The sequence below is a fragment of the Pseudorasbora parva genome, chromosome 9 (genome assembly GCF_024679245.1).
Source record: "Pseudorasbora parva isolate DD20220531a chromosome 9, ASM2467924v1, whole genome shotgun sequence".
Lineage (NCBI taxonomy): Eukaryota > Metazoa > Chordata > Actinopteri > Cypriniformes > Gobionidae > Pseudorasbora > Pseudorasbora parva.
In genome coordinates, this window is record NC_090180.1 from 16,563,217 (window position 1) to 16,588,053 (window position 24,837).

Genomic DNA, 24,837 nt, shown 5'->3' on the forward strand with positions numbered 1-24,837 from the left:
CTATGACCGAACTCCTTACAAAAATGTTCCCTTTATAATGCTGCCCCCCTGTGACCTTTAGCAGATTTGACTACATGGTCAATGTTGTGTAAATATGCACTCTGCTGATTTTTTTTTTTTTTTTTTTTTTTACATTAACATCTATTTTACAGTTCCCTGAGAAACATATTTTATACACACTGAGATTCCAAACAACCCAATTTTCTTCTGGATACTCCTAAACTTGGCAGCTGGGCCAAATTGCTTCAATCAAAGAAGCAATTATGTAAATCAGGTGCTTTGTTGCTTAGCTGGAATAGATTATTACCACAGCAGGCGTTCTCTCAAGTCCAACTGTCCTTTGAATCATCAGAAAATCATAAGCTGTTTATCCAGCAAACTCAATTAAACTATCAAAATGGACAATCGCTTAATAGTCTTCCTGGAGAGTTGGTGATGAGATCACTCATTAACGGCACGTGCAAATGAATGCAGGGGAGATATTGGTCTAAAGGTTGATATTTATATAGCTATACATATTTATTTATTTGCCTTGCCTTGCCTTGCCTTGCCTTGCCTTGCCTTGCCTTGCCTTGCCTTGAAGCGAGACATGTAAATAATTGTCTTAATGGCTTCTCCAGTGAGAAACCGATCTTAATGGTGAATTTTCTACAAGTGTCGTTTGTGCATGGCAGGTTTCATACATCAAATTAAAGGCACAAGAAACCACTAGGACAATGTTATAAATGTGTTGACTTGTGCACTTGAAATATTCCCAAACGTTTCTAAGAATGTTTAAATTCAGAGAAATAAGCAATTTACTTTGTAGAAACCATGGAAAGACCAAAGACACTCTAATATATTAGATGTTTTAGACAGGTGAGCAACTGTTTGGTTCCATTTATGGACAGAAAACTAGTGAATTGTTAAATAGCTCAACACAGTTCTTATTGTTTGAATCATGTTTTCTTGTGAGTACCATGTTTTTACCATGCCTAATATTGATCTAGCTTACTGCAGTGTGCAACAAGTGTCTCATAGTAGCCGCCAAGGGAACACACAGAGTAGCATTATAACATAACTTTTAACACACTCAAATAATGTATCTATCTAATAAAACAGTGTTGCGTTACCCCACACGCATGACCGGTAGAAGCAAGTGGTCGTCTGTGGCATAAAAATAAAAAAAAATCAAGTGCGTCATCAAGCTAAGCCTTTGTTTTGAATAAGCGGCAAAAATACATTTTATATACGTAAAATAATAAATAAATAAATACAATAAATAAATACAATAAAATAAAATGTCACATTTTCCAGTTTTGTTGTACTGTACAATGTATTGTCCCTTTACTTTCCATTCCAGAATATTATTTTATATATTTAAAGATTATTTATCAAATATCAGCCGTTATGTGGGGCAAAAGAAGTTTAAAACATCAACTGTAACAAGATCAATAGGAGCATTCTTTAAATAAGGAGGCTGCCTATTGGATCAATAAAGGTAAACATCATATTATGCGACTATAAATATAATAAATAATAAATGTCTGGTTCTACCCCACCCTGGAGAACGAATACAATCAATGTTCTTTGCGGAGTTCATTCCTATTCCCAAAGAGGCCGACATCTTTCACTTCATATGCTAAAGTATTCAACTTGATTCAGTCAAGGGGACTCTGGACACTCCTAATCATGTCTATGCTGACGATGACACTGAGCCACTAATGAAAGTCCTCAGGTTAACTGAAAGTCCTCTGGCTACCTGACAGGAAGAGGGAAGTCTGTTAACTAAAACAGCTGATATGTCTGGACATAAGTTTTATAACACTCTAGTTCAAATAAACATAAACCAAAAGGTCCCAATACTGTCACTAGAAGGAACAACAACGTTATTTAAGAACTATATGCTTATTGAACATACTGCATGAGCTGCACATTTCAGTGAACTGCATAAATCTCCACTGCCCATTTCCCCGGGCTCCCAATATACACAGATCAGGCATAGCATTATGATCGATATTGTGTTGGTCAACAGCCCTGACCCTTCGAGGCATAGACTCCACTAGACCCCTGAAGGTGTGCTGTGGTATCTGGCACCAAAATGTTAGCAGCAGATCCTTTAAATCCTGTAAGTTGCGAGGTAGAGCCTCCATGAATTGCATCGTCAGTTCACCACTGTTCCTTCCTTGGACCACTTTTGATAGATACTGACCACTGCAGACCGGGAACACCCCACAAGATCTGCAGTTTTGGAGATGCTCTGACCCAGTAGTTTAGCCATCACAATTTGGCCCTTTTCAAATGCACCTCAAACGTTTCACTTTAACATTTTTTATAGATAATGACATCAGAATTAACACAATTAAATATAATCCTGTATCTGTAATAATACTGCACGGTTAAGACAAATATAATTGTCTGTGGCAGAATTAAAACCTGTTGACCCGTCCTCCACTGAAAGCGACAACAGTGTGATGCTTTGTGCAATGGTCATTATGTTTTGCTTGATCGGTCTGGGTTTTGTCCCCGACAATACAGGCACAATTTGATTGGCCAAAATGATAAGGCTGGTTCCACACAAGTGCTTGTTGGCGAAGTTACTCTTTATTTTTCACAGAAGTTCAAAAACCTGTGCAATGGTATACTGTTGTTTATGAGCATTCAGATAGTGTTTAGAGGAGTAAATATGTGCTGCTCACTATTCTCTTAAAGGTCCCATGGCATGAAATTGTAATTTATGAGGTTTTTCAACATTAATATGAGTTCCCCTAGCCTGAATATTGTCCCCAAGTGGCTAGAAATGTTGATCGGTGTAAACCGAGTTCTGGCTGTGTTTCTCTGCCTTTGAGAAAATGAGAGCTTAGGCGAGCTGATCTTGAATTCTCCTGTTATGACATCATAACAGGAAAGGTTACCGACCCTTCCTCTGCCTTGCCCGCCTAGAGAATTAGTCGAGAATGGATTCAGTTTATCAGTCGTGATATCAGCACAGGCTTTACCATATGGATTCAACAGCACCGCCAAAAACAGTGAGTAACAGTGTTCAGTGTTATTATTATTATTATTAATGCCTGATCTGGGATCAGGGATTTCTGATGTGTAGCTAATCATTCAAGTTCACACAGACTTAAGTGACTTCTAAACTACTTGTAAATTGTTTAATACTGTCAGTCTCTTTGCTGGCCGTCTTGATGCGTCAGTGAATCAAGCCAATGACTAAAACCATCAACTTCAAGTCCTTTCTGTTAGCAGCATGAAACAAATCTGTTTTAAATGATTAAACTTCAGAGAGCGATCAAAGAACACTATTTATAACGTTTGGATCTGTCAATCACACGTATATCTGCAGTGCACACTTATCCAAACTGCCATTATAATTAATGGCACTGTTATGCTCAACAGAAGCTCTTACTGTATTCATGTCGATGTCATTTTTGTTGTTAGTTGTGGTGAGAGAAATAGCGTTGCTAAGTTCACTCGTGTTTATTTAGAGCTCTCAGATACAAACAAAATAAATTTGTGCACGCGCAGTGCTGCTCATGCCTGACTAAACCACGCCCCCTCCGTATGTAATCTCATTTCAAATGCAGATGTCAGCCAATCACAACAGTGGGCGTTTTCACTGTTCTCACAGCAGACACGCCCCTTGAAACAGCAGTCATGCCAGAGGGCTAATATCAGTATCGAAAAAAATGCTTTTTATTTCTAAATTATTGACTTTTTTATGTAAAAACTATACTAACATTATAAGTACACCTCAGGAAACATAAAATAATTAGGACCCACTTTATATTAGGTGGCCTTAACTACAATGTACTAACATTGTAATTAATCATTTGATACAATGCACTTATTGTGTACATACATGTTTTTACATTGTACTTACATTTTAAAAATACCTGCATGTAATTACGTCTGTAATTAATTTCTGTAGTTACATTTGTAATTACACAGTTGGCACTTACCTTACACCTAACCCTACCCTTAAACTGACCCACACCAGCACACCTGTCCCTAACTCTACCCGTATCCCACCTCAATATCAGCAAAAGTGCTTTGCAACACAATTTGAACACAGTAAGTACATTGTACTTATTTTTTGATGTAAGTACATAGTACTTAAGGCCACCTAATATAAAGTGAGGCCAATAATTAAAAAATAATCCATGCCATGGGACCTTTAATAACATGACAACAATGACAGAGGTGAAAAAAGAGCACGTTCAGACATCTCATCATTGGCATATGGATATGTTTGTATCAGCTCTGCAATTTGCCACTCCAGTCAAGTCAAGTCATGTATATTTATATAGCAATTCATACAATAGGACTACAGATTGCTTCAAATCAGTTTTACAGTCTCATTGTTGCAAAGTTTGCGATTTCCGCAATCAGAATTTCAGTTTCAACAACAAAGCAGCTCTCCAGCGTGTTCATGTTTTCACATGTGTTTGACCTTGACGAACTGAAATGGAAAAAAATTTACCTGAAAAATATCCATGTCAGAGAAGGTAGAGCCACAGAACATGTGACTATCATGGACCAATGGCAGTTGAATGGAGATTAACAGCCATGGTGAAGTTTGCACTGTGGGCTGATTTGAAAGACAGAAAACGAACTTTGTTTTGACAGATTTTGTTCTAAATTAGGCCATTTTACTTGAAGTATTTCAGGGCTTTAAAACTAATAGAAAATATCTGTTCTACAGGCTTTAATTGAATTCTTGAAGCAGCCTCATTGGAAAGCTAATTCAACAGTACCCTAAAGCCTGTGCCACAACCAATGCACTGATGGCAACGATAAAAATCTCTGGCTTTTCTCCAGCTGGCTTGCACCAGTCTTGACCTTCCCAGAATTCCCTCAAAGAGTTCTGATGGTGGGCCACCTGCTGTTCCAAACGACTGAAAATAACCAATCATAATGGCCCCACAGCTCATATTTAAGCCTAAATATTTAGGCAGGTTCACCCCTTGCATCTCACAGACTCATTTTCATGCGTTTGGCTGTAACAGAATAAACTGAACAAGCCATTATAGATTTGGGCTACACAATGGGTGTCGTAATTAACTAATTGTTTACTAGTTGTTCGTTTCAAACGATATTATTTCTAGCTAGGAAGTGTTGTTTTGTTTGTCTGGCTATCACCAGACCAAGCTCAACATTGGTCTGGGGAGTTTTCTACTACAGAAGAGGCGTGATAAACAAGCACAAGTCAAATGACTATGCAATTGAATAATCCTTCAACCAGTCAGACCACAAGAGGTGTGATCAATGGGCAACGACCCATTGATTTCTCTATCTCTATCCGTCATCGTGTTAAACCCACCAATAGCCTGCCAGGTGGATAAGCCAGTCTGTGATTGGTTCCCGCAAAAGTCTAACAGAAGCAGTAGAAATTAATGTAGAGGTTTCCAGACTGAGTTGCCGGACGAAATCAAATCGCCGGCAGATCAGGCTGGGTTTATCCAGTCTATTGTTTTGTACTATTTTCTGCTAGTGCTATGCAATTAAATTTGAATGGAATTGTTAGCATTTTATTTTAACACGGGGTTAAAAATATAACGAATAAACATTGTTAGCATTTATAATAAGTATATTAAAATACATCTTAAATAAGCACATATTCTCCAGACAAGATTTTATAATTTTCTCATCTAGGTAATTTAATAAAGTTGATATAATCTTTAGTATGCTATAAATAAAGTCTAGTTGCATACATTAACATGTGTTTATAATATCACACTTAATTTTTTTCTCACACAGTACAAATGTGTCTCAAAAATGTGTCCAACTTTATATCTCAAGAAGGGGGATTATCATGTTTGAGGTCTTTGGCATTAAAGTCCCCCTGTAGTCAATAATGTTATCCCTTAAAACCTTCATATTTAAATGTGCCTTAAATAGTTTGAATGTAACTCTACACCCTTGCTTCATTTAGTATACACGGAATCATGAATATATTAGACCCACTCCCACTCACTTGCACAAGCTCAGAAATACAGTCAGCCAAATTACTGAGGTAAATGCCGCACAATGGCCTTCATTACAACGTTGTAATGACTACGTTATTGAACAGCTAATAATGGTGTTTTGCTATTTCACACAAACCATGTTCCTGTTTGCGTCTCATTCTGTCTTCAGTATCAGTCAGTATCCTTAAAAACGCTTTGAACAGTAAATAGTCAGTGAGACATATAGTTCATTATAACATCATAATACTGTATACTATATCATACAAAATTCACCCACTATATTGCTAAATCTACCCGATTTTTCATATCAACCGAAAAATATGCTGGGATAACCCATCTTCTCTTGAGACTACGGCCACTGCTTCAGAGAATAGTTAATGATATGCAAAAGCAAATCCCACTGGCACTGTCAGAAACACCAGCAATTTCAAACAGTGTTTTTAAGACTGCAGTCTACAATGGTTTTGGCATGAAATTGCACATGGTTTGTCTTAAAGCATATTAAAAACAACATGTAACATCATATAACAACATCATATGTATGTTGTCATATAACAACATGTATATAACAACTTTCCACAGGGGGACTTTAAAAACTTTGAGAGAACTTTGTTCCTTTGTTCAGGAACAAAGAATAAACCATCAGCAACACATAATATCAGTATGGTTGTAATTCAGCTAATGACTCTGCTCAACTATAAAATAATTATATTTGTCATAACTGTTGCAGGCTTTTAACAGATACAGAATTGTATTTAACTGTGTTCATTCTGATGTCATTATATATTTCCAGGCTGTAGAAGAATTGTCTTGCCTCTGCCACAATCTAAAAATACTTGAAGGCAATCGTGTGTACCAAGATTATTCCAGAGGTCTTGCCTGTTCCCAAGAGAGGCTTACAGTATGCTAACTTTTTAGATGGAAAAGCTGACCAGAGACTGGCAAATGGATTGCTCTTAGAGAGCAGCGCAGAACTAAAATCCCAGAGCGCCAGTGATTTGTTGGGTTTCTACGGCACAATGGAGGTACCCTAGTGCATTACCTGCAAACAGACATTAATTAGAGGTGTTTGATATTCATATCGTCTCACTGCCTTCTGTTTACCTAACCAGAATATTTATGTGATGCGTTTTATTCTAAATGTAATTACACATAGGCAGGTGATTTAGATCGACAATAAAATATAAGGAATAATGGCAAATTATCTTCAATTGCTACTCTTACCAGTCACAAACTTCTTTCTACCAAAATGCAATGTTCAACCAGGCCATTATTTTCTAAATTAAATTTAGGTTGAGTGATTACCCTATTCTGTCTCAAGATGGATGTTCTTGTCATACAGTACAGTATAATATACAGTATATGCTGATCCATTGCTTATTATGGCCTTTGTTATAAAACTGTCATATCTGCTATATGTTCAGCTTGCATTTCTGTTATAATAAATTCTGTTGTCACGATTTAAAGGGACAGTTCAACCAAAAGAAAGTCTTAGGAGTTTGGAATGAAATGAGAGTAATTGATCAGTATATAAACTGATATATATTTTCAGTATATAAACTTTCAGGTTATCTCCAAAGGGACAGATGAGAGTACCGGCAAGTCTGTGGAAACACGTGACCATTTTGCGACATGCTCCAAATTGTGTAAAAAAAAATTGTAAGACTGTAACTGGCCAGGATCCCTAGAGGCTTTATGTGGCATTCTGGATCGACACGGTTGTACTTCCTGAATGCCAGCGATTGTGCCCTTCCCTCTCTAAACTTTCTAACCACCGTCTCAACAGATGTGCCTGAAAAGTTCAGAGAACGAGAACAACATCAAGGAGAATATTCCTTTATTTCTCTCTTCTTCAGCCCCAGATGCCTCATCATAACCACCATCCCCATTGAGCGACTGATGGCCGCAGTCGTTTGTTTAGTTGCCTGAAGGGCTAGGTCTATGGTGTGGCAAAGCTCAGTTGACCACTTTAGTAGATAATCTGTGACTTTGATCCAAAACCCTAAGCAGATCCACCTAGGCTTGCAGCACCATGAACTGCTGCCACATACACCCTGTCATTCAAGCTTGAGGTGGTCTGAAAAGCTTGAATGTCAGGACAGGAGCCTTCAAAAAGAATGGCTCGCTCTGCGAGAGATAGCTTGCAAGCATCTCTTTAACAGGGGGCATCCTCCTATATCCCTGCTCACTCAATCCTTCCATATTCACAGTTTGAATGTTGAAAAGGATGAATGTGAGCCGAATATGATTCCTTCCAGGACTTCTTCAGTTCTGCATGGAGGTCGGGAAGGGACAGAAGGCTCGTTGGGAAAGGGCGAGTTATAGCTTAAAAGGAAGCCCTCGTCCAGCCGGCGTAGAGTGACTTCCCATCTCTGATATAATCTGGTTGTGGAGATGCCAATAAAGTCCAAAAGTTTCCCATATGCGGGGCCAGGAGGCTGAGAGTACATATACTGCCTTCAACCTCATCACCCAAGGATGCTCCTCACCCAAGCATTGAATACACAGGTTGTGTGTGTCCTCCAGTGTCAAACCTGGGATAAGGCACTTCCTAATATATATATATATATATATATATATATATATATATATTAGGGCTGGGACGGTATGGATTTTTTTCTTACCGCGGTTGAAAAGCAAGAAATACCCACTTTTAAACCTGTGACGCCACGCCCCCTGTTGCACGTCTTGTTGTGAGTGCGACACACACTAATCTTCTTCTATAGCTTGCTCTGTAAATTAAATTAGGAGTATAACTAATGCATATATGCTACTTTAAATAATGAAGTCTAAGCCTACATTTTAAAATAATAAATGCTCAAACATCTATTTCATAAGCATGCATGTTTATTTTCCATCCGTGAAACAACACACTAGACAGTAAAACAATAAAATGATTATAGGTAAATAATGGTAATCTTAAGAATATAAAAAAACAGCGTTCACATACACAACACTGGGTCAATAACGAAATTATAGTTTTAAGCAAAAAAAAGTATGTAGATAGGCCTATAAAATAAAAAGTGCACAACTCTTTTTTTCCCCTCACGTGCAACCTAGCGTGGATGAGACCTTATTTGGGTTGGTTAAATAATGAAATTATAATTTTTAAATAGAAAATACTATTTATGTAAAGAGATAGGCTATATTAAAATAAAAAGTAGCTTCAGATCCTCATAAGTGGAAGAAAGTACTTTTTTTCCCTGACGTGCAACCTAGTGCGGAATCGCGAATGAGTCCTTATTTGGGTTAGTAAAATAACAAAATTATAGTTTTTAAGTAGAAAATTGTATTTATGTAAAGAGATAAAATACAGAGTAGCCTATAATAAATTATATATTTGTATACAAATTATAAAAATGACCGTCCATCACAATAAAGTGAACAATATGAAAAAAATATGAAGGCTTCATGTACACTCTAAAAAATGCTGGGTTGTTTTAACCCTATGTTGGGTCAAATATAGACTAACCCAGCAATTGAGTTATTTTAATATTTTGTTTTAATCCTGGGCACGAAGCTCCCGTTCCACCACACCCCAAAGATGCTCTATTGGGTTGAGATCTGGTGACTGTGGGGCCATTTTAGTACAGTGAACTCATTGTCATGTTCAAGAAACCAATTTGAAATAATTCAAACTTTGTGAAATTGTGCATTGTCCTGCTGGAAGTAGCCATCAGAGGATGGGTACATGGTGGTCACAAAGGGATGGACATGGTCAGAAACAATGCTCAGGTAGGCCGTGGAAATTAAACAATGCCCAATTGTCACTAAGGGGCCTAAAGTGTGCCAAGAAAACATCCCCCACACCATTACACCACCACCACCAGCCTGCACAGTGGTAACAAGGCATGATGGATCCATGTTCTCATTCTGTTTACGCCAAATTCTGACTCTACGATCTGAATGTCTCAACAGAAATCGAGACTCAACAGACCAGGCAACATTTTTCCAGTCTTCAACTGTTCAATATTGATGTGCTTGTGCCAATTGCAGCTTTGTTTTCCTATTTGTAGTGGAGATGAGTGGTACCCGGTGGGGTCTTCTGCTGTTGTAGCCCATCCGCCTCAAGGTTGTGCGTGTTGTGGTTTCACAAATGCTTTGCTTCATACCTCGGTTGTAACGAGTGGTTATTTCAAACAAAGTTTCTCTTCTATCAGCTTGAATCAGTCGGCCCATTCTCTTCTGACCTCTAGCATCAACAAGGCATTTTCACCCACAGGACTGCCATATACTGGATGTTTTTTCCCTTTTCACACTAACCCTAGAAATGGTTGTGCGTGTAAATCCCAGTAACTGAGCACATTGTGAAATACTCACACCAGCCCATCTGGCACCAACAACCATCAAAATTACGTGTGTTCCTAACAATCCTTTAGGTGAGTATTTTATATATATATATACACACACACACACACACACACACACATCCACACACACATTTTTTGTTCACATTCACTACAAGCTAAATAAACAAACAACTCCTTAAGACAGAAAAGAACTGTAATACTATTAAATGCTGGATGAAAAATTATTGAGCATCAGTCAAACTAAAGTCAGCATTTTGATGACCTGGACAATTCCTATCATCAAAACTACCATATTTATTTTGAATAGAAAAGGTTTGTTTTTAAGGATTTCTTTTGTGGGCTGATTTCCACTTCTTAAATGAATGCACAGCCTGGATTCACAAAGTCTCTAAAACAGAACTGATATTTCTTCTTGACTCTTTAGATGATTTAGCACTCATTACAAGTTCATTAACTCAACTGCTGTTATAGGGAAATTTCAAAGATTTATGTGGCGTCTGGATTTTATTCCCGCTAATCTATTTCTATCTTAATGCCAGTAAAACTGGAAGGAAACCTTTATAAATAATCATTATTAATATGCAGGCAGCAACCATGGTTATCCACCACAAAGCATGCACAACAACAATGATAAAAGAGGAATTATCGCTATTGCAAAAGCGAATGGGGTCTGCACAGGATGTCAAAATCTCATTGGTAAAGCTTTACAAAAAAAGGAACATAAATAAGATAAAACCCAATAAGAAGAAGAGTAAAAAGAGATGATGACATAAAGGAACTGCCAAGCACAAAACAAATAAGACATGTATACAAGGACATGATTTGGTAATGCTATTGTATATCATTTAATATGTGAAAGAGTAAATCTATTCACTAGACAAAGCTATATAAATAAGTTTCTTTCTGAATTACTAGATTTTAACACCCTCCACAACTTTGAGAACATAATTAAAATGGACCAAAGAAAACCAATAGTTAGTATATGCAATAATTACATATACCAGTGGTCAACAGAAACTGTTGTTGAACCACTCATAAGTTCATAAGTTGGACCAATGGACCAAGGTCTGTTTATTTGGTTTCAAACGGTTATGAATCAGTGAATCGATCAATGACTCAGATCGCCAATGTCACGTGATTTCAGCAGTTTGGCATGCGATCCGAATCATTGATCGATTCACTGATTCACAACCGTTTGAATCTTTATTTGAGGTTTGAACACAAACAGGCAAGAGAAGACAATGCTGAATAAAGTCGTAGTTTTTGTTATTTTTGGACCAAAATTTTCGATGCTTCAAGAGATTCTAATCAACCAACTGATGTCACATATGGACTACTTTGATGATGTTTTTATTCCCTTTCTGGACATGGACAGTAAAGTGTGCATACACTTGGATACGCTCTCGGACTAAATATAAAATATCTTCAAATGTGTTCCAAAGATGAACGGAGGTCTTACGGGTGTGGAACAACATTTAATGACTTCAATTTTATTTTTGGGTGAACTAACCCTTTAAGTGCAAATAGTGATAGATGCTATTTGCACCAAGTATAAATAACTAGATTCTATTTACACTAAGTTAAAATAAAAATGATTAGCGATAAACGATATACACTAAGTGCAAGTAGTGAAGTGCAAGTAGTGATACCTCACCATTGTTGTACATTAACAGGATGCAATAATAACAGAGTGCAAATGATTATATTTATTAAAATTATAAATGGATGCCACCTTAATGGGACAATAAAAGCCCTCCCTACACCTACCCCTAATACTACCCAATAAATACTTTTATTATAAATAAACATTTCGCTAGGCAATTTATTTCTACTTTTCGAACATTTTCTTCATTTTTATTGAAAGTAAATGCCTTTGCATAAATATGATGGGAAAAGGGAGAAGAGCGAGTTTGGCAAAAGGCAGATTCAAAACCAGGGTCAATCGCGTCAAAACCTTGTTCCATGAGCCTTATGCTCTACTGACTACACAACTGAAGACTTTCAAATATGTGTGTATTTTTTACTCTTGTTATGCCCAACCAGACATTGCTAGATGGAGATAATGTGAATAGCATTTACTGAGTGTTTTTCTGTAGAGGGAGAGACTTGTGCTTTTGATGGATAATGTCATATGATCTTTCCTATGTTTCAGAACAACAAGCATGGTAAATATGCATGAGACCAACTGTGTAACTGTGTAAAACAAATAAACTTGATCAAAATGATTTAATGTTATCCATGTAATATTTTGAAACAACAATTGAAATTTTATAAGGACACAAATAGCAAGAATGCAAAACACTTATCCATTAACTATTAATTGCATCATTGTGAGTTCTCTAAATGAAAGACCTCCAGATCAACAGAAGGAATTGTTAAGTAGCATGACTTAATATGTTCAAATATGTGTGTATAGGAGGACGTTGATTGTGACAATGATATTGAGAGGCTGGTGTATGTTGACAAGATGCACAAAACTACAAGAAAGCAGCCCGCCGTTTCAAGACGCAATTTTATGATGTGGTAGAATGTACCAAAAGTTGCCCTTTCTTGTGAAGAAAAAGTACACATACTTTTAGAGCATAGGCAAATTCTGATATTGATGCATTAAAGACAATTGCATGAAACAATTGACTGGCTGAATTTGAAATAGCGCATTACCATAATAATTTTATATGGCAGAGATGATGATAATAATAATAATAATAATAATAATAATAATAATAATAATAATAATAATAATAATAATAATAATAATAATTAGCCACTGCCATCTGAGTGAGTCATTGAATGGTTAATTCGACCATTTCATTCAAAAACGCCAAATCTTTCATCAGCAAAACACAACTGCTACATTTTGCTGTTTTTTTTTAAAGTATTTTTGTCAGTAAAAAAACAAAGTAACTGACAATATTTTGTCTAAAATGTAAGATCCTCAATATTTACCTATTGAACTGTGTTATAAAAGCAATATCTGAAAATTATGCTACCCCTTCATACTCCAGTAACTTACCACAAACACCCCAAGGTGTCATTGCAAATGTTTAGAACTACAGCAATAACACATTTTGCTTGTGCGATACCGCTTTATTAGTCTGAATATTAAAAAAATGGTATGGGATGAATACACATCTTGTACATTTGTGGCTCAAATCCACGGACCAGATTTACTAAACAAGGCAAATTAGCACGAGAGCACAATTCCAAAAAAGCGCTGATGGGAGTGCAAAGTTCTGCATGTGATCTACTGACAACACACAAATGAAAGAACACGGACACAGCAATTATCATTTCCATAATGGCCGATTGTTTTCCTTTTTTTTTATCTTTTATGTATGTATTTATTTAATTTTTATTTAATTACTTTTATCCCAAATTTAGTATCTCAGAATTTTTTTATCTAACTTAAGATCAATACAAAAATGAAATAATCTTGGCCAACGGAAAAGTATGAACATGAAATGTATGAGCATATACAGCACTCAATACATAGTTGAGGCTCCTTTTGCCTGAATTACTGCAGCAATGCGCCGTGGCATGGAGTCGATCTGTCTGTGGCACTGCTCAGGTGTAAATGGCTAATATAAAAATGTTATAGTTTATATTTTATAGTAAATGGTTAATATACTAATTAATGCTCCTCATTTCTCCATGTTTAATTGTTCTTGAAGGTTTCTAAGGATTTGGCTACTTAAAATAAGAATCATTTAAAATCATAGAAACATGTATAAATTACAACAAAAAATAAATACATGCATACAAACCCAAAAAGACGTGACTCACAGTTATAGACATTAGCTAAACATTACTTTGAGCTTTATGGCATTACATAATTACCACTAATCGCTCACATTAAAAAACTGTGAGGACTATTTTGTACTGCACTGAACAGTTTTAGCCATATTAATCATGCCTGAATAGCTGAGCAGATGAATAGCAAACAATGCTTTAGAAAATGAAATAAGTCCCCATGTGCCTTTAATAACATGTTCAAATGAAATGCTTGAAAATGGCAACTGTCTTGTAGACAATATGCAAAATTGCAATAGTTTGTAGATTTTTAAATCAGGTAAAACCAAGTTGCCCCTGTTTTTTCATAGCTTTTTTTCATACACTGTATTATTCTTGTCGTAAAAAAAATAAAAAATAAAAATAAAAATAAAATAAAAATTTTAAAAAATTTGTCTTCACAATCTTCATAAACATAACAGCTTCATTTGATTTTTCTCTGAATTTTATTTTTGGCTGACATCACTAAACCTATTTTTTCACCTAGTATACCTTTTAATGATTCAATCAAATCCTAATGGATAAAGTCCCTTTTTTTTGTAATATTTGTAAATATATGTAAATATATGTAATATTGTAAAATGGGTGTGCAAACCCACAATTTAACCTCAAATGAACAATGTGCAAAAATTTAAATGCAGATTTTCCATCACAACAAAGAAAAGGTTCAATATTTCAAAGCACAAAACAACATGAAAATGAGTAGTAGATATATGTTAAAAAGAGGGATTAAAATGTCCTGGTAAAAGTAACAAAACGTATTTTTTTAAAGATTTCATATGTAATATATAGCCTACAAGTTATTAACATTTTACATTTTAAAAACTAGATTTTTTTTTTAGAAAACTTTAGAATTTAGAAAACTACAACTAAACTAGACCTACTGGATAATGGCATTACAAATGAACATTATCATTTTTTAACCACAAAATTACTCTAATTTGCCTCTTTGAATTGGAATTCTCAGTTTTAACCTTAATTGCTACACTAATTGTAATATAAATAAGAAAAATATTAGAAGAAAAATATTTTAATTGGTCATTAATTTACAATAATTATTGCAAAAACAGTATTTAGTCCCAAAAGATCTCCTCAAATATTCAATTATTATTATTGAACTAAAATATAGAACATTTATTTAATTAAAAAATTGTTGCGTGTATATGGTCACATTTGACCATCAATGAGTATTAGTGTGACTAATTAGTAAGGAATTCCTGAGGGCTAAATAGCCTACAAGAATAACATTAATGTTAACAATGTTGCATCTCTATCACTCGCCATAATAAAACGATCCTGTAAATATGGTTGACTTAATAATCAATGTACTGTTTACCAAAACTTGCTGCAAACATCTGTATAGTGAAACTGTAGTGTATCTTCTTAAGCAATTCAGATGCATTGACACAGAGCTAGAAGTATTGAGCGCTCCATGAGCCACGTGACTGCACGCGCCGCCTGGGAGACGAAAGCATGTCGCAACTCTGTTTTTCAACCCCTCTGGCTTTAACATTATGCCACATTAGCGACAAAACGCTATTTGTTGTTTGAATTTCGCATTAAAACTTAAAAATAAAAAATTAAAAGCTTAGCTTTGTTTAATATCAAAAGCAGGTTTGGCAATTTGCTGTAAAAATTTAAGTTGGGCAGAGTGTGACAGAGCCTGAAAGCGTATGTTTCATGCCAAATCTGTGAGCGTTGGCAACCCTGAGTTTGGACCAGTTCACCTACTGACTAATTTGATTGAATCAGTCTATGGGAGTCAGTGACCTGCTGAATAAAGCATCCACTCAACTCCAGATGGCTGGAAGTGACACTTTCTCTGGAGGGATTCTCACAGCAGGATGTAGTTCACCACAGTCACTATTACTGAGGAAAGACTCCCTGCAGAACTCCTAGATGCTGTCCTCTCCTTCCCTGAAACGGACCTGACCTTATTTTCCCAACAATTCCTCAAAACCTCTCACCATTCAACAAAAACCATCCCACATTTATTATTATCTTGGACACATACTGTACAGTATGGTGTGGTCTAAATGTCTAAAAGAGACCACTACTGAAAATACATTTATTTATACTGTATTTTGAGCATAACAATTCAATGATGACATTAGCCTGACGTGGTCATACTCAATTCTATTCAGAATATGAGTCTGAAACTGCTTCATTGGGCTGTGATTATGGGGCGTGTATCAACCGAACCAGGAAAGAAATCAATTGGATAGACCTACAACCAATCAGAGCAACGAAGCGACGCATTACGTTAGTTGTCAAATGTCAACAGAGCTCAACTGCACTGTGTTGCAAGTCTGCAAGTCTGGGTTTTTTTCCATGTCCACGGGTTAAAGCGACCTCAATTATGTGATTTATAGACCCAGGAATGCGAATTTTAGCAGGCAAACTTGCCAAAATAACACATTTTACACCCTAAACAATCCCAGACTTTTTAAAAGGGGATAATACAGTAGGCCCTCTTTAAAGGGATAATTCACCCAAATATAAAAATTCTTTCATCATTTTCTCACCCTCAAGTTGTTCCAAACCTGTATGAATTTCTTTCTTCTGTCGAACACAAAACATGATCTATTGACAGTTAGCCAAACAGTTGTGGGGCATCATTGACTTCCATTGTTTTTTTGTTTTTTTTCAGTCAGTGGCATTAACTGTTTGGTTACTCATAATCTTCTAAATATGTTATCTTATTTTGTGTTCAGCAGAAGAACAAAATAATACAGGTTTGAAATAATATGAGTAAATGATGACAGAATCTTTATTTTTGAGTGAACTAACCCTTTAAGGCTTCATTTACTGCATCTAGTCACTGACATCACATTTTTAACAACATTACTTTTAGATCGATGTGTTTAATGTCCCCCAAAATCCATAAATGCCAAAGAATAACACTTAATTATCTTTTAGCTAACTTCCTGTGCACCAAATCTATAAAGATGTCTAAGTTTTATTGGTTAAAAGCATTACTTTGGCCTTTAGATTAATTCAGAAGAAGAAGATTAGACAGAAGGAGTGGTGCACTTTCTATAAAAAAAGGAGAGAACAGGAAAGCAGTAAAAATAAACTAAACCACTGCAAAACATTGTAGTACAGCTCACTCAAAAGCTGGACAAAACTGCAGCTAAAAATGGATATAGTTATGTACATAAGGTAGGTACATAAATGGTATAACATATTGACCTACATTACATGCATTTACAGAAATAGCGAATTTCAGAGGCAAAATGACTGTCAATGCATGTCAAGTTTTCTATTAAGTAGTGTGTGCATTAAGGGAAAGCACAGGCAGCAGTCTGCAGTCTGCAGTAAGTGTGTTGCTGTAGGCCATTACACTGAGTGGCTAAAAGCTAAATGGATCCTCTAATGCATTAAAGTTGTTGACTTGCTGATACTTACAATACAGTACATGTAATTCATTGTGTTTATGAGTGTTGTGTTACATTACAACACCATGACATGGTGATGTATTAATTTTGACTAGTATAACTGCATGAGCTTTTCCATTATATCTTTAGGGGTATACTTACACTGTTACATACCTCGGGTCGTTAACAACCCTATTAAATTCTCTTGTTTTTACAAAAAATGAATAGGTAAAAAGGCACTCATCTATATATTTTCTAGATATTGTTTATAATGAAGTGATTGAGGAAGAAGATTGATGACTAAATTTTTAAAATGAATGAGGTGTAGGGTAGTGAATGATGTCCCGGGTCACTAAAGACCTGAGGTATGCGTTTAAAGGTTCACGGTGCAGTTAGCTCGCCTGGGTCCGCCCTCCTACGTACCTCCGCTCAATTTTCATTTTCCTTTAGTACCCCGTTTAAATGGTAAAATGGTAAATGGACTGCATTTATATAGCGCTTTCAACAGACCGGCCATCCAAAGCGCCTCACATTCACCCATCCATATACTCATTCATACACCGACGGCAGTGTCTGCCATGCAAGGTGCCATCCAGCTCGTCGGGAGCGGTTTGGGGTTAGGTGTCTTGCTCATGGACACCTCGACACTTGGTCAGGTGGAACCAGGGATCGAACCACCAACCTTCTGGTTTGTAGACAACCTACATGAACCACTGAGCCACTGCCGCCCCCAAAGGGTGATAGTGCATAGTTTAAAATTGCAGTATATTCCAAGTATATGTCTCTGCAGGTGAGTAATAGGCATTACCAAATCAGAGGGCATGGCCATAAACAGAGGGACTTTTTAAACTCTGTTACCTGATTTGGTTTGTGGGTTTGTGGGGAAGTGGGGTCAGGTGAAGGGGATCATTTTCATTTTGTGATTTATAAACACCCATCAATTTGAAAACACCCACAAATTTAGAAACGCCCACTTCATTCCTTATACTCATATATTCTCTGGTTTTCTGCAGTCAAATTTTAACCGGTCCAGTCCGCGAACAATCGGCTGAGAACGATGACGTTGATGTCGTGCGTTTGAGTTGTAGTTCAGTAATAGCAGTGAAAGTTGCAAGCGAAGCCATTAATTTCATTGTGGCACCGTTGCCGAATATCTAGAAGTTAAAGCCGGAGCAAGAACAATCTTTGCTTTGAACAATTTGATGCCCCTAATTTTGTGGCCCGCCTCCCCACAGGGTTCGAGAAAAATTCAATTTTCAAGCTCACTCCATTAGTGGCGAAGAAGTTGGCTGAAGCCCTATTTGATCTGTAATTGTTTCTTGTGGGGTCATAAGGTATTTTTATCATTTACTGGGGCTTGTCAGTGACTTTATTGCCATCCGTCTCCCACCACCCGCATAAAAATCCCCGGCCGAATTACATATTGTTTTTTGACAAACACCAAGGTCGTGTGGTAATTGAATTGCCCTCCGAATCCACATCTCTGAGTTTTCAAGAATATATCACTTCAAAATGCACTGTTTATATCCTTTTTGACCACTGCAGAGCACCGTACGGTTGCACTTCGCTGTAATTTGGATGCATTGTAAAGAAAGATCTAGCCTTTTATTACTGAAATGTTGGCAAATATTTACAAAAGCAATATACTTCATCACCGCTCAAAAAATAAAAAGACTAAAAGCATGTAAACATTTGAAATGGGCCGTTATTACGGCAGCAATTTTATATGTTAAAATTACCAAGTAGCGTTACGTTTACCTCGTGAAAATAGAGGCTGTTTGAACTTATTTCCGCTCATTTCCAAGTGAAATAAAATTACATCTTTTATTTTGAGATAAAATACAAGGCAGAACTATGATGTGTCTATATCTTCCTATTTTTAAACAGATTTAACTAATTAGGATATTATTTTCATACTATTAAATTAAATATGCATTTATTCTCATCATACCAAGCATATGACATTTTATTTACAGCATACAATCATGTTATTGACCACCTGAGCTGCGTGTTCCGGATCACAAAACTCGGTTTTGAGTCATCCAAAAATATTTTTAATAATATTCGGGTCGCGGTCGGTCAGGTTGTTTGAAATAAAGATGCCAATTATACCTTTGTAATTTATATAGTACTAGACACAATTTACTATGAAATACATGGGCAAGGAGGATATCCTGCGTTCCAGCATCAAGTGCAGCCAGTGCTGCCAGTGCTGCACTCAGCTCCGCAGGTCGTGTCATAGAGGCGAGAAGAAACCATCTCAACCCAGGGACGGTTGATTCAATATCATTTCTACACAGCTTGAGGAAAGCTAAAAATAAGTAGGCTACTCTTCTGTTTTAGGCCACAAACTGCACCTTATAGCTAGCCTGACAAGCCAGACCCGAGGGGCTCAATCCGAGGGGCGGGATAAACGGTTGTCTTTCAAACTCCCTCTGCACGCGATAGGATAGCGCTACACCAACCGGAGCAACGACGGTGAAGGGGAGCTCGCTGACTGATTAAACATTCACCGTATCCAGTCGGCTAAACTCCGAACACATCTTCCCTTCTTAAGAATGACTTCAGTGCCGCTCTTTGTTCTTTTCTCAGAGGAAAGCTTAACTCCAAGTCTTCCGGAGGTGCGGGCAGAGTTGATTCGAAAGACCGCCGCCGTTCGCCAGTTTCTGTGTTTACTAGAAGCACGCAAACGCAACTCGGCCGTCGTCATTATGGCCCCGCCCGCCGACTCTATACACTATGTGATTGGGCCGTCCAGATTCTGAGGAATACAGCTCAGATAGGAATTGAGAGTTGCTAGACCACACTTGAGGGCAAATTAAATTTGCTGCCGCTAGGGTGCGTCTAGATTTCTAGGCTACCTTATAGCCCTTTTATAGCTTATAGGTGGAGGTGTTTGGTCGCTATTACTTGATCTCTGTTTGGTACCTAATGAAAAAACTGGGCTTAGTGGGCTAAGCTAAGTGCTATCAAAATGACACTGCGCGTTAGAGCGATTAAGTGCACACACTGAGATGAGAGAGGTATGTATCAACTCGTCTTAGTTAAGGGAATAACATTGTTTAATATGAAAAAGCGGTGAAGTATCCCTTTAAATGATTTTTTACAACATCGGCAAAGATAATTTACATTCATCTTCTTCTGCTTCTCACAGTGTGTGTGCAGCTGAGTTCGGCTGAAAACTAAGTTATGTGTAAGTGGTGCGTCTTCATGAACGATTTGTCTTTTTGAACAAAATTTAAATATGACTCGGGAACAACGAGTAGTCTCATTGTCAGAGCGATTTGTTCATTTTGTGGTTACCGTGCATGTGCTACATGCCATTGGTTCTGTACAGGATCTTCTGCACTCAGCTTATGGGGCTGTGAGAACGAATGACTAGAACCCGAAGACTCGAGAGGTGAAGGACTGCACGCATTGCTTATAGGGCTGTCATGGTCCAGATCAGACACCGATGACAGAACTAACGAAATACACAATTCTAAATATATTCTCTGAAAACAAGTCTTAATATCCTGTGCAGTTTTCATCTCAATTATATTTATCTTTTTTTAAGGTTTTTTAGATATTTTTACTGGAAGTACAAGTGACGTATATCCAAGTAAAACCATTTCTCGAATGAGAAAAAAAATGTAGGATGGAACTTGATTTTGTCTAATTAGATCTGATTGTGGATTCCCAGCAAGTAATAGCCATTATCTCACCGTCTCGGCTAACTACAGACCCAGTATAGTCCGGCTATGAGTAAAACACTTCTAGCCAAAATAACTTTTGAATGTTGTTTTTGCCACAATAACAACTTGCAAGATGTATGATATTTCATCATGTAAGCAAAGCCAACAGTGATTACAAGGTGCTTGGTTTCATTTCTTTGAAATATTTACGTTCTAAATGGCTAGCCTGTTCTTGGGCTAGGGTTTATTAATTTTAGACAGCCCAAATTTTGACTTGTTTTAGCCTAGACTTTAGGGCTGTGTTTGGATGGCTAGACATCTTTTAAACACAAAATTGCTTGCTGGGTTGCTATTGCTATAATATATTGTGATTGACAGGTTGTCCAGCTATTGCGCCATTAAACATGTAATCAGAGAAAACAAGAGATGTCCCTGCAAGAGGGAGGGGATGTTATTGTGATTAAAGATTATGAGGGTATATGAATCAAATGTTGTGCATTATGTACATAGATAAATCGTTTATAATAATCACTGCAATATTCTATAAAAAACAAGAACTGTCCATTTTGATTTCATGGTAACATTAAGAAAATGATTTAGTGAATAGTGCATTTCTGAACAAAAAGATTAGGAGGACTATGAGGACAAAAGGCAAATGTAAAACAAATTGTTACCACAGTTCAATATAAAATTATAGCAATTTCTTATTGCAATTTCATTAAAGCCGTGTTGATTTAAAACACGGTGACGTGTAGTGAAAGTGTATACGATTACAGTAAAATAATTTGGGTTTGCCAGCAGTTAATATGAGTAATATGATATGAGTTAATATCAGTCTGATGTTCCCCTGCTATTAAACTCAGAGATATCTGCTACCCCCCAGAGTTCAATCCAAAGAACAGATAAAGTCGTTTTATAATCCTTACTTAAAAGAAACCTTTAAGAGTGAAACAATATGACATCTCAGACAAATCTGATATCCACTTTGCATTCTGGGATTTCTCTGCCTTTGGAGTTTCTTTTCAAATGTAACTTTCTTTACAACTCTGTAAAGAAACCAAAAATGCGTGCAAAAAGTTGCCAAAATGCAAGATATTGACATGAGCATAGGACTATGAGTCGTTGTCTCTGACCGAAAATAAAAATCAATCTGAAGCATAACATGTAACATTAGAAGCAGCAACTATGTCAAACACATCAAACGATTGATGTAAATATCGAGTAAATATGATCAATGCAGACCAATCTTGCATCCCCTGAGAAACACAATGTTGAACAAACATAAAACTAAATGAAACAAATAAAGAAATTATCATATTAATAGAGATTTTTTCAACAACACTACCGAAGTTCATGTATGTTCAGAAAAAAACTTACAATCCATAGTCTCTGTATTCTGGACAGCTTCCTTGTCTTCATGATGAGATGATGTCGGAGGACAGCAGTTTGCCCGAGGACGCTGAAGTTTGGTTGAAGATCGTTTAATGGTGACGACACACCCCTGCCTTAAGTGCAACTGATCTGGATTCTAACCACACACTGAGACTCAGCACTAATCCTGCCAGCTACTCACATTAGAGGCTTCCCCAACGTCTGAGTGTGTGTGTGTGTGTGTGTGTGTGTGTGTGTGTGTGTGTGTGTGTGTGTGTGTGTGTGTGTGTGTGTGTGTGTGTGTGTGTGTGTGTGTGTGTGCCCTTGTTCATATTACATTGTGGGGACCAAATGTCCCCATAAGAATAGTAAAACCTGAGATTACCTACATTGTTACACTTTTCAAAAGGCTTATAAATCATACGGGATGAGTTTTTTTGAGAAAGTTTAAATGGAGAATGTTTTCTGTGATGGGTAGGTTTAGGGGTAGGGGCAGTGTAGGGGGATAGAATGTACAGTTTGTACGGTATAAAAATAATTACGTCTATGGAAAGTCCCCACAAAGATAGTGAACCAGACGTGTGTGTATGCGTGCGTGTGTGTGTGTGTGTGTGTGTGTGTGTGTGTGTGTGTGTGTGTGTGTGTGTAATGCTCTTCATTTGTAGTAGTTCGACATGGTTGGACCTGTTCTAGGTAACTTTTTTTGAACAAAACCCATATGCTTTTACTGCCTCCTCTCACTTTGGCTGCACCAGAGAAACAGAACAAACGGACATGAAATCAATATCTTTAATCACTTTAAGGCAAAAATGTGGGAGGGATGATAATAGGGCAGAACAGAACAGGTCAAAGTCATAAAAAACACAATCACAAAATAAAATGCGCCTCCACACATAATGAACCTTCACTAATGCATTATTTTACTTAATGTTGTAAAAATATGCTTCAGAAATTTTACCCGAGACCTTGCCCTACTAGCGGGCACTTGTATAACACCACTGATAACATGATATAACATCATGTTTTTACCTTTTATTTTTTTTTAATTAAATCTATAATATTGCTTTTTACAGCTTGATTATAAATGTTTAATGCCACGGTCACACTTCATTTTGAGCAAGCAAAATTTCTGTGAACACTGCAGTAGTGGTAAAATGACGTCACGCTCTGATGCTTTTTAAGATAAAAAATATATAATTCAACATAATACATCAAAATGTAAACATTTTCAACTTACTCCACTCAACTGCAATCCTGCAGAGTAACTTACTCCACTCAACTGCAATCCTGCAGAGTAAAAGTTTATGTTCTTTTAATTCAGCTAAGAGGTCACAACGTGACATATCTATCTTCCATTGGTCACATGGCTGCATTTCCCGATAACATTGTCTCTCAGTGCACTACAGAGGCTCTAAAAGTAAAACAAAAGTTAAAACTTAAACAAAAAGCTTAAAACTTAACAAAAGGTGTACCATTTCTAGGCATGTTCCCCGAACTATAATCTTAGGAGGTTGCCTAACTCTTTCCCCGGCAAACACGGAATTTTCCATTATTTATGAGAAAACGCTTCCTGGCCAAAAACGGAATTTTCTGTGTTTTCACTGTTGATGCTAGGAGATGCTATTAAGCATCTTCTGAATGAGTACTGAATCTCCTGATCAAAACACACGCGAGGTAAAACAGGTGATCGCATGTAATCATATGCATATGTAAAATAACGTGATCATCATCAACAAAAATTCTATGGGCTATTACATTTTTGTGAACATTTTCAAAAACCCTGGCGGTGGCTAGCAACTATTTTTTAAACGCTGGTGGGGAAAGAGTTAAGGTTTACCTTCTTAAGTGTGATGTAACCAGGTGCCGTCCGTGGCGGCGGTGCTGAATTGGTTTATCAATGGCTCAAAAATGGATTATTCACTCTATGCAGGGGCTGTTTAACTGCGTTATGTGAGAAAGCAGTGTTATTTATAATAGAACCACTTTAAAAAATGGTTGAAATTAGGAGATCTTATAAATAAAATCCAAATTGCAAACTAAATCAAACCGTGGATATTTTATATCATTTTGAAATGATTGTGCAACCCCATAACTTCTCATGCCCAAACGTTTGCTGAATTTGCAGTGGCAGGCAAATTTTATTTTGAATTGCAGCTTCTGACATGGTAGCCAGGGGACTAAAGTTTTTACAGATGAAATACAGTGTATTTCAATACACATATACATACACTAATACACTATACTCTAAATGGCTCTGCGGACCGCACCAAACTCCCCTCCACAACTATTCTCTTCAAATAGACTCCATAATGGTTTTTGCCAGCTGATGTACCTTTGGATAATATAATTAAAAAGCTAACAAACA

General features: G+C 36.8%; 1 protein-coding gene across 4 annotated transcripts in view; it reads right to left on the reverse strand.

The window, feature by feature from the left end:
• The window catches only part of dpp6b (dipeptidyl-peptidase 6b), a 204,673-nt gene that overhangs the window by 96,251 nt on the left and 83,585 nt on the right, over positions 1-24,837 (reverse strand). Inside the window, exon 1 of one of the 4 annotated variants that reach the window (XM_067454125.1) lies at positions 22,479-22,535. The exons of the other annotated variants lie outside the window; for them this stretch is intronic. Within the exon in view, the coding sequence (XP_067310226.1) occupies positions 22,479-22,520 (42 nt within the window). The 5' untranslated portion in view covers positions 22,521-22,535. Of the gene's footprint in view, positions 1-22,478; positions 22,536-24,837 lie in introns of those variants that run through there. 4 annotated transcript variants of the gene reach the window in all.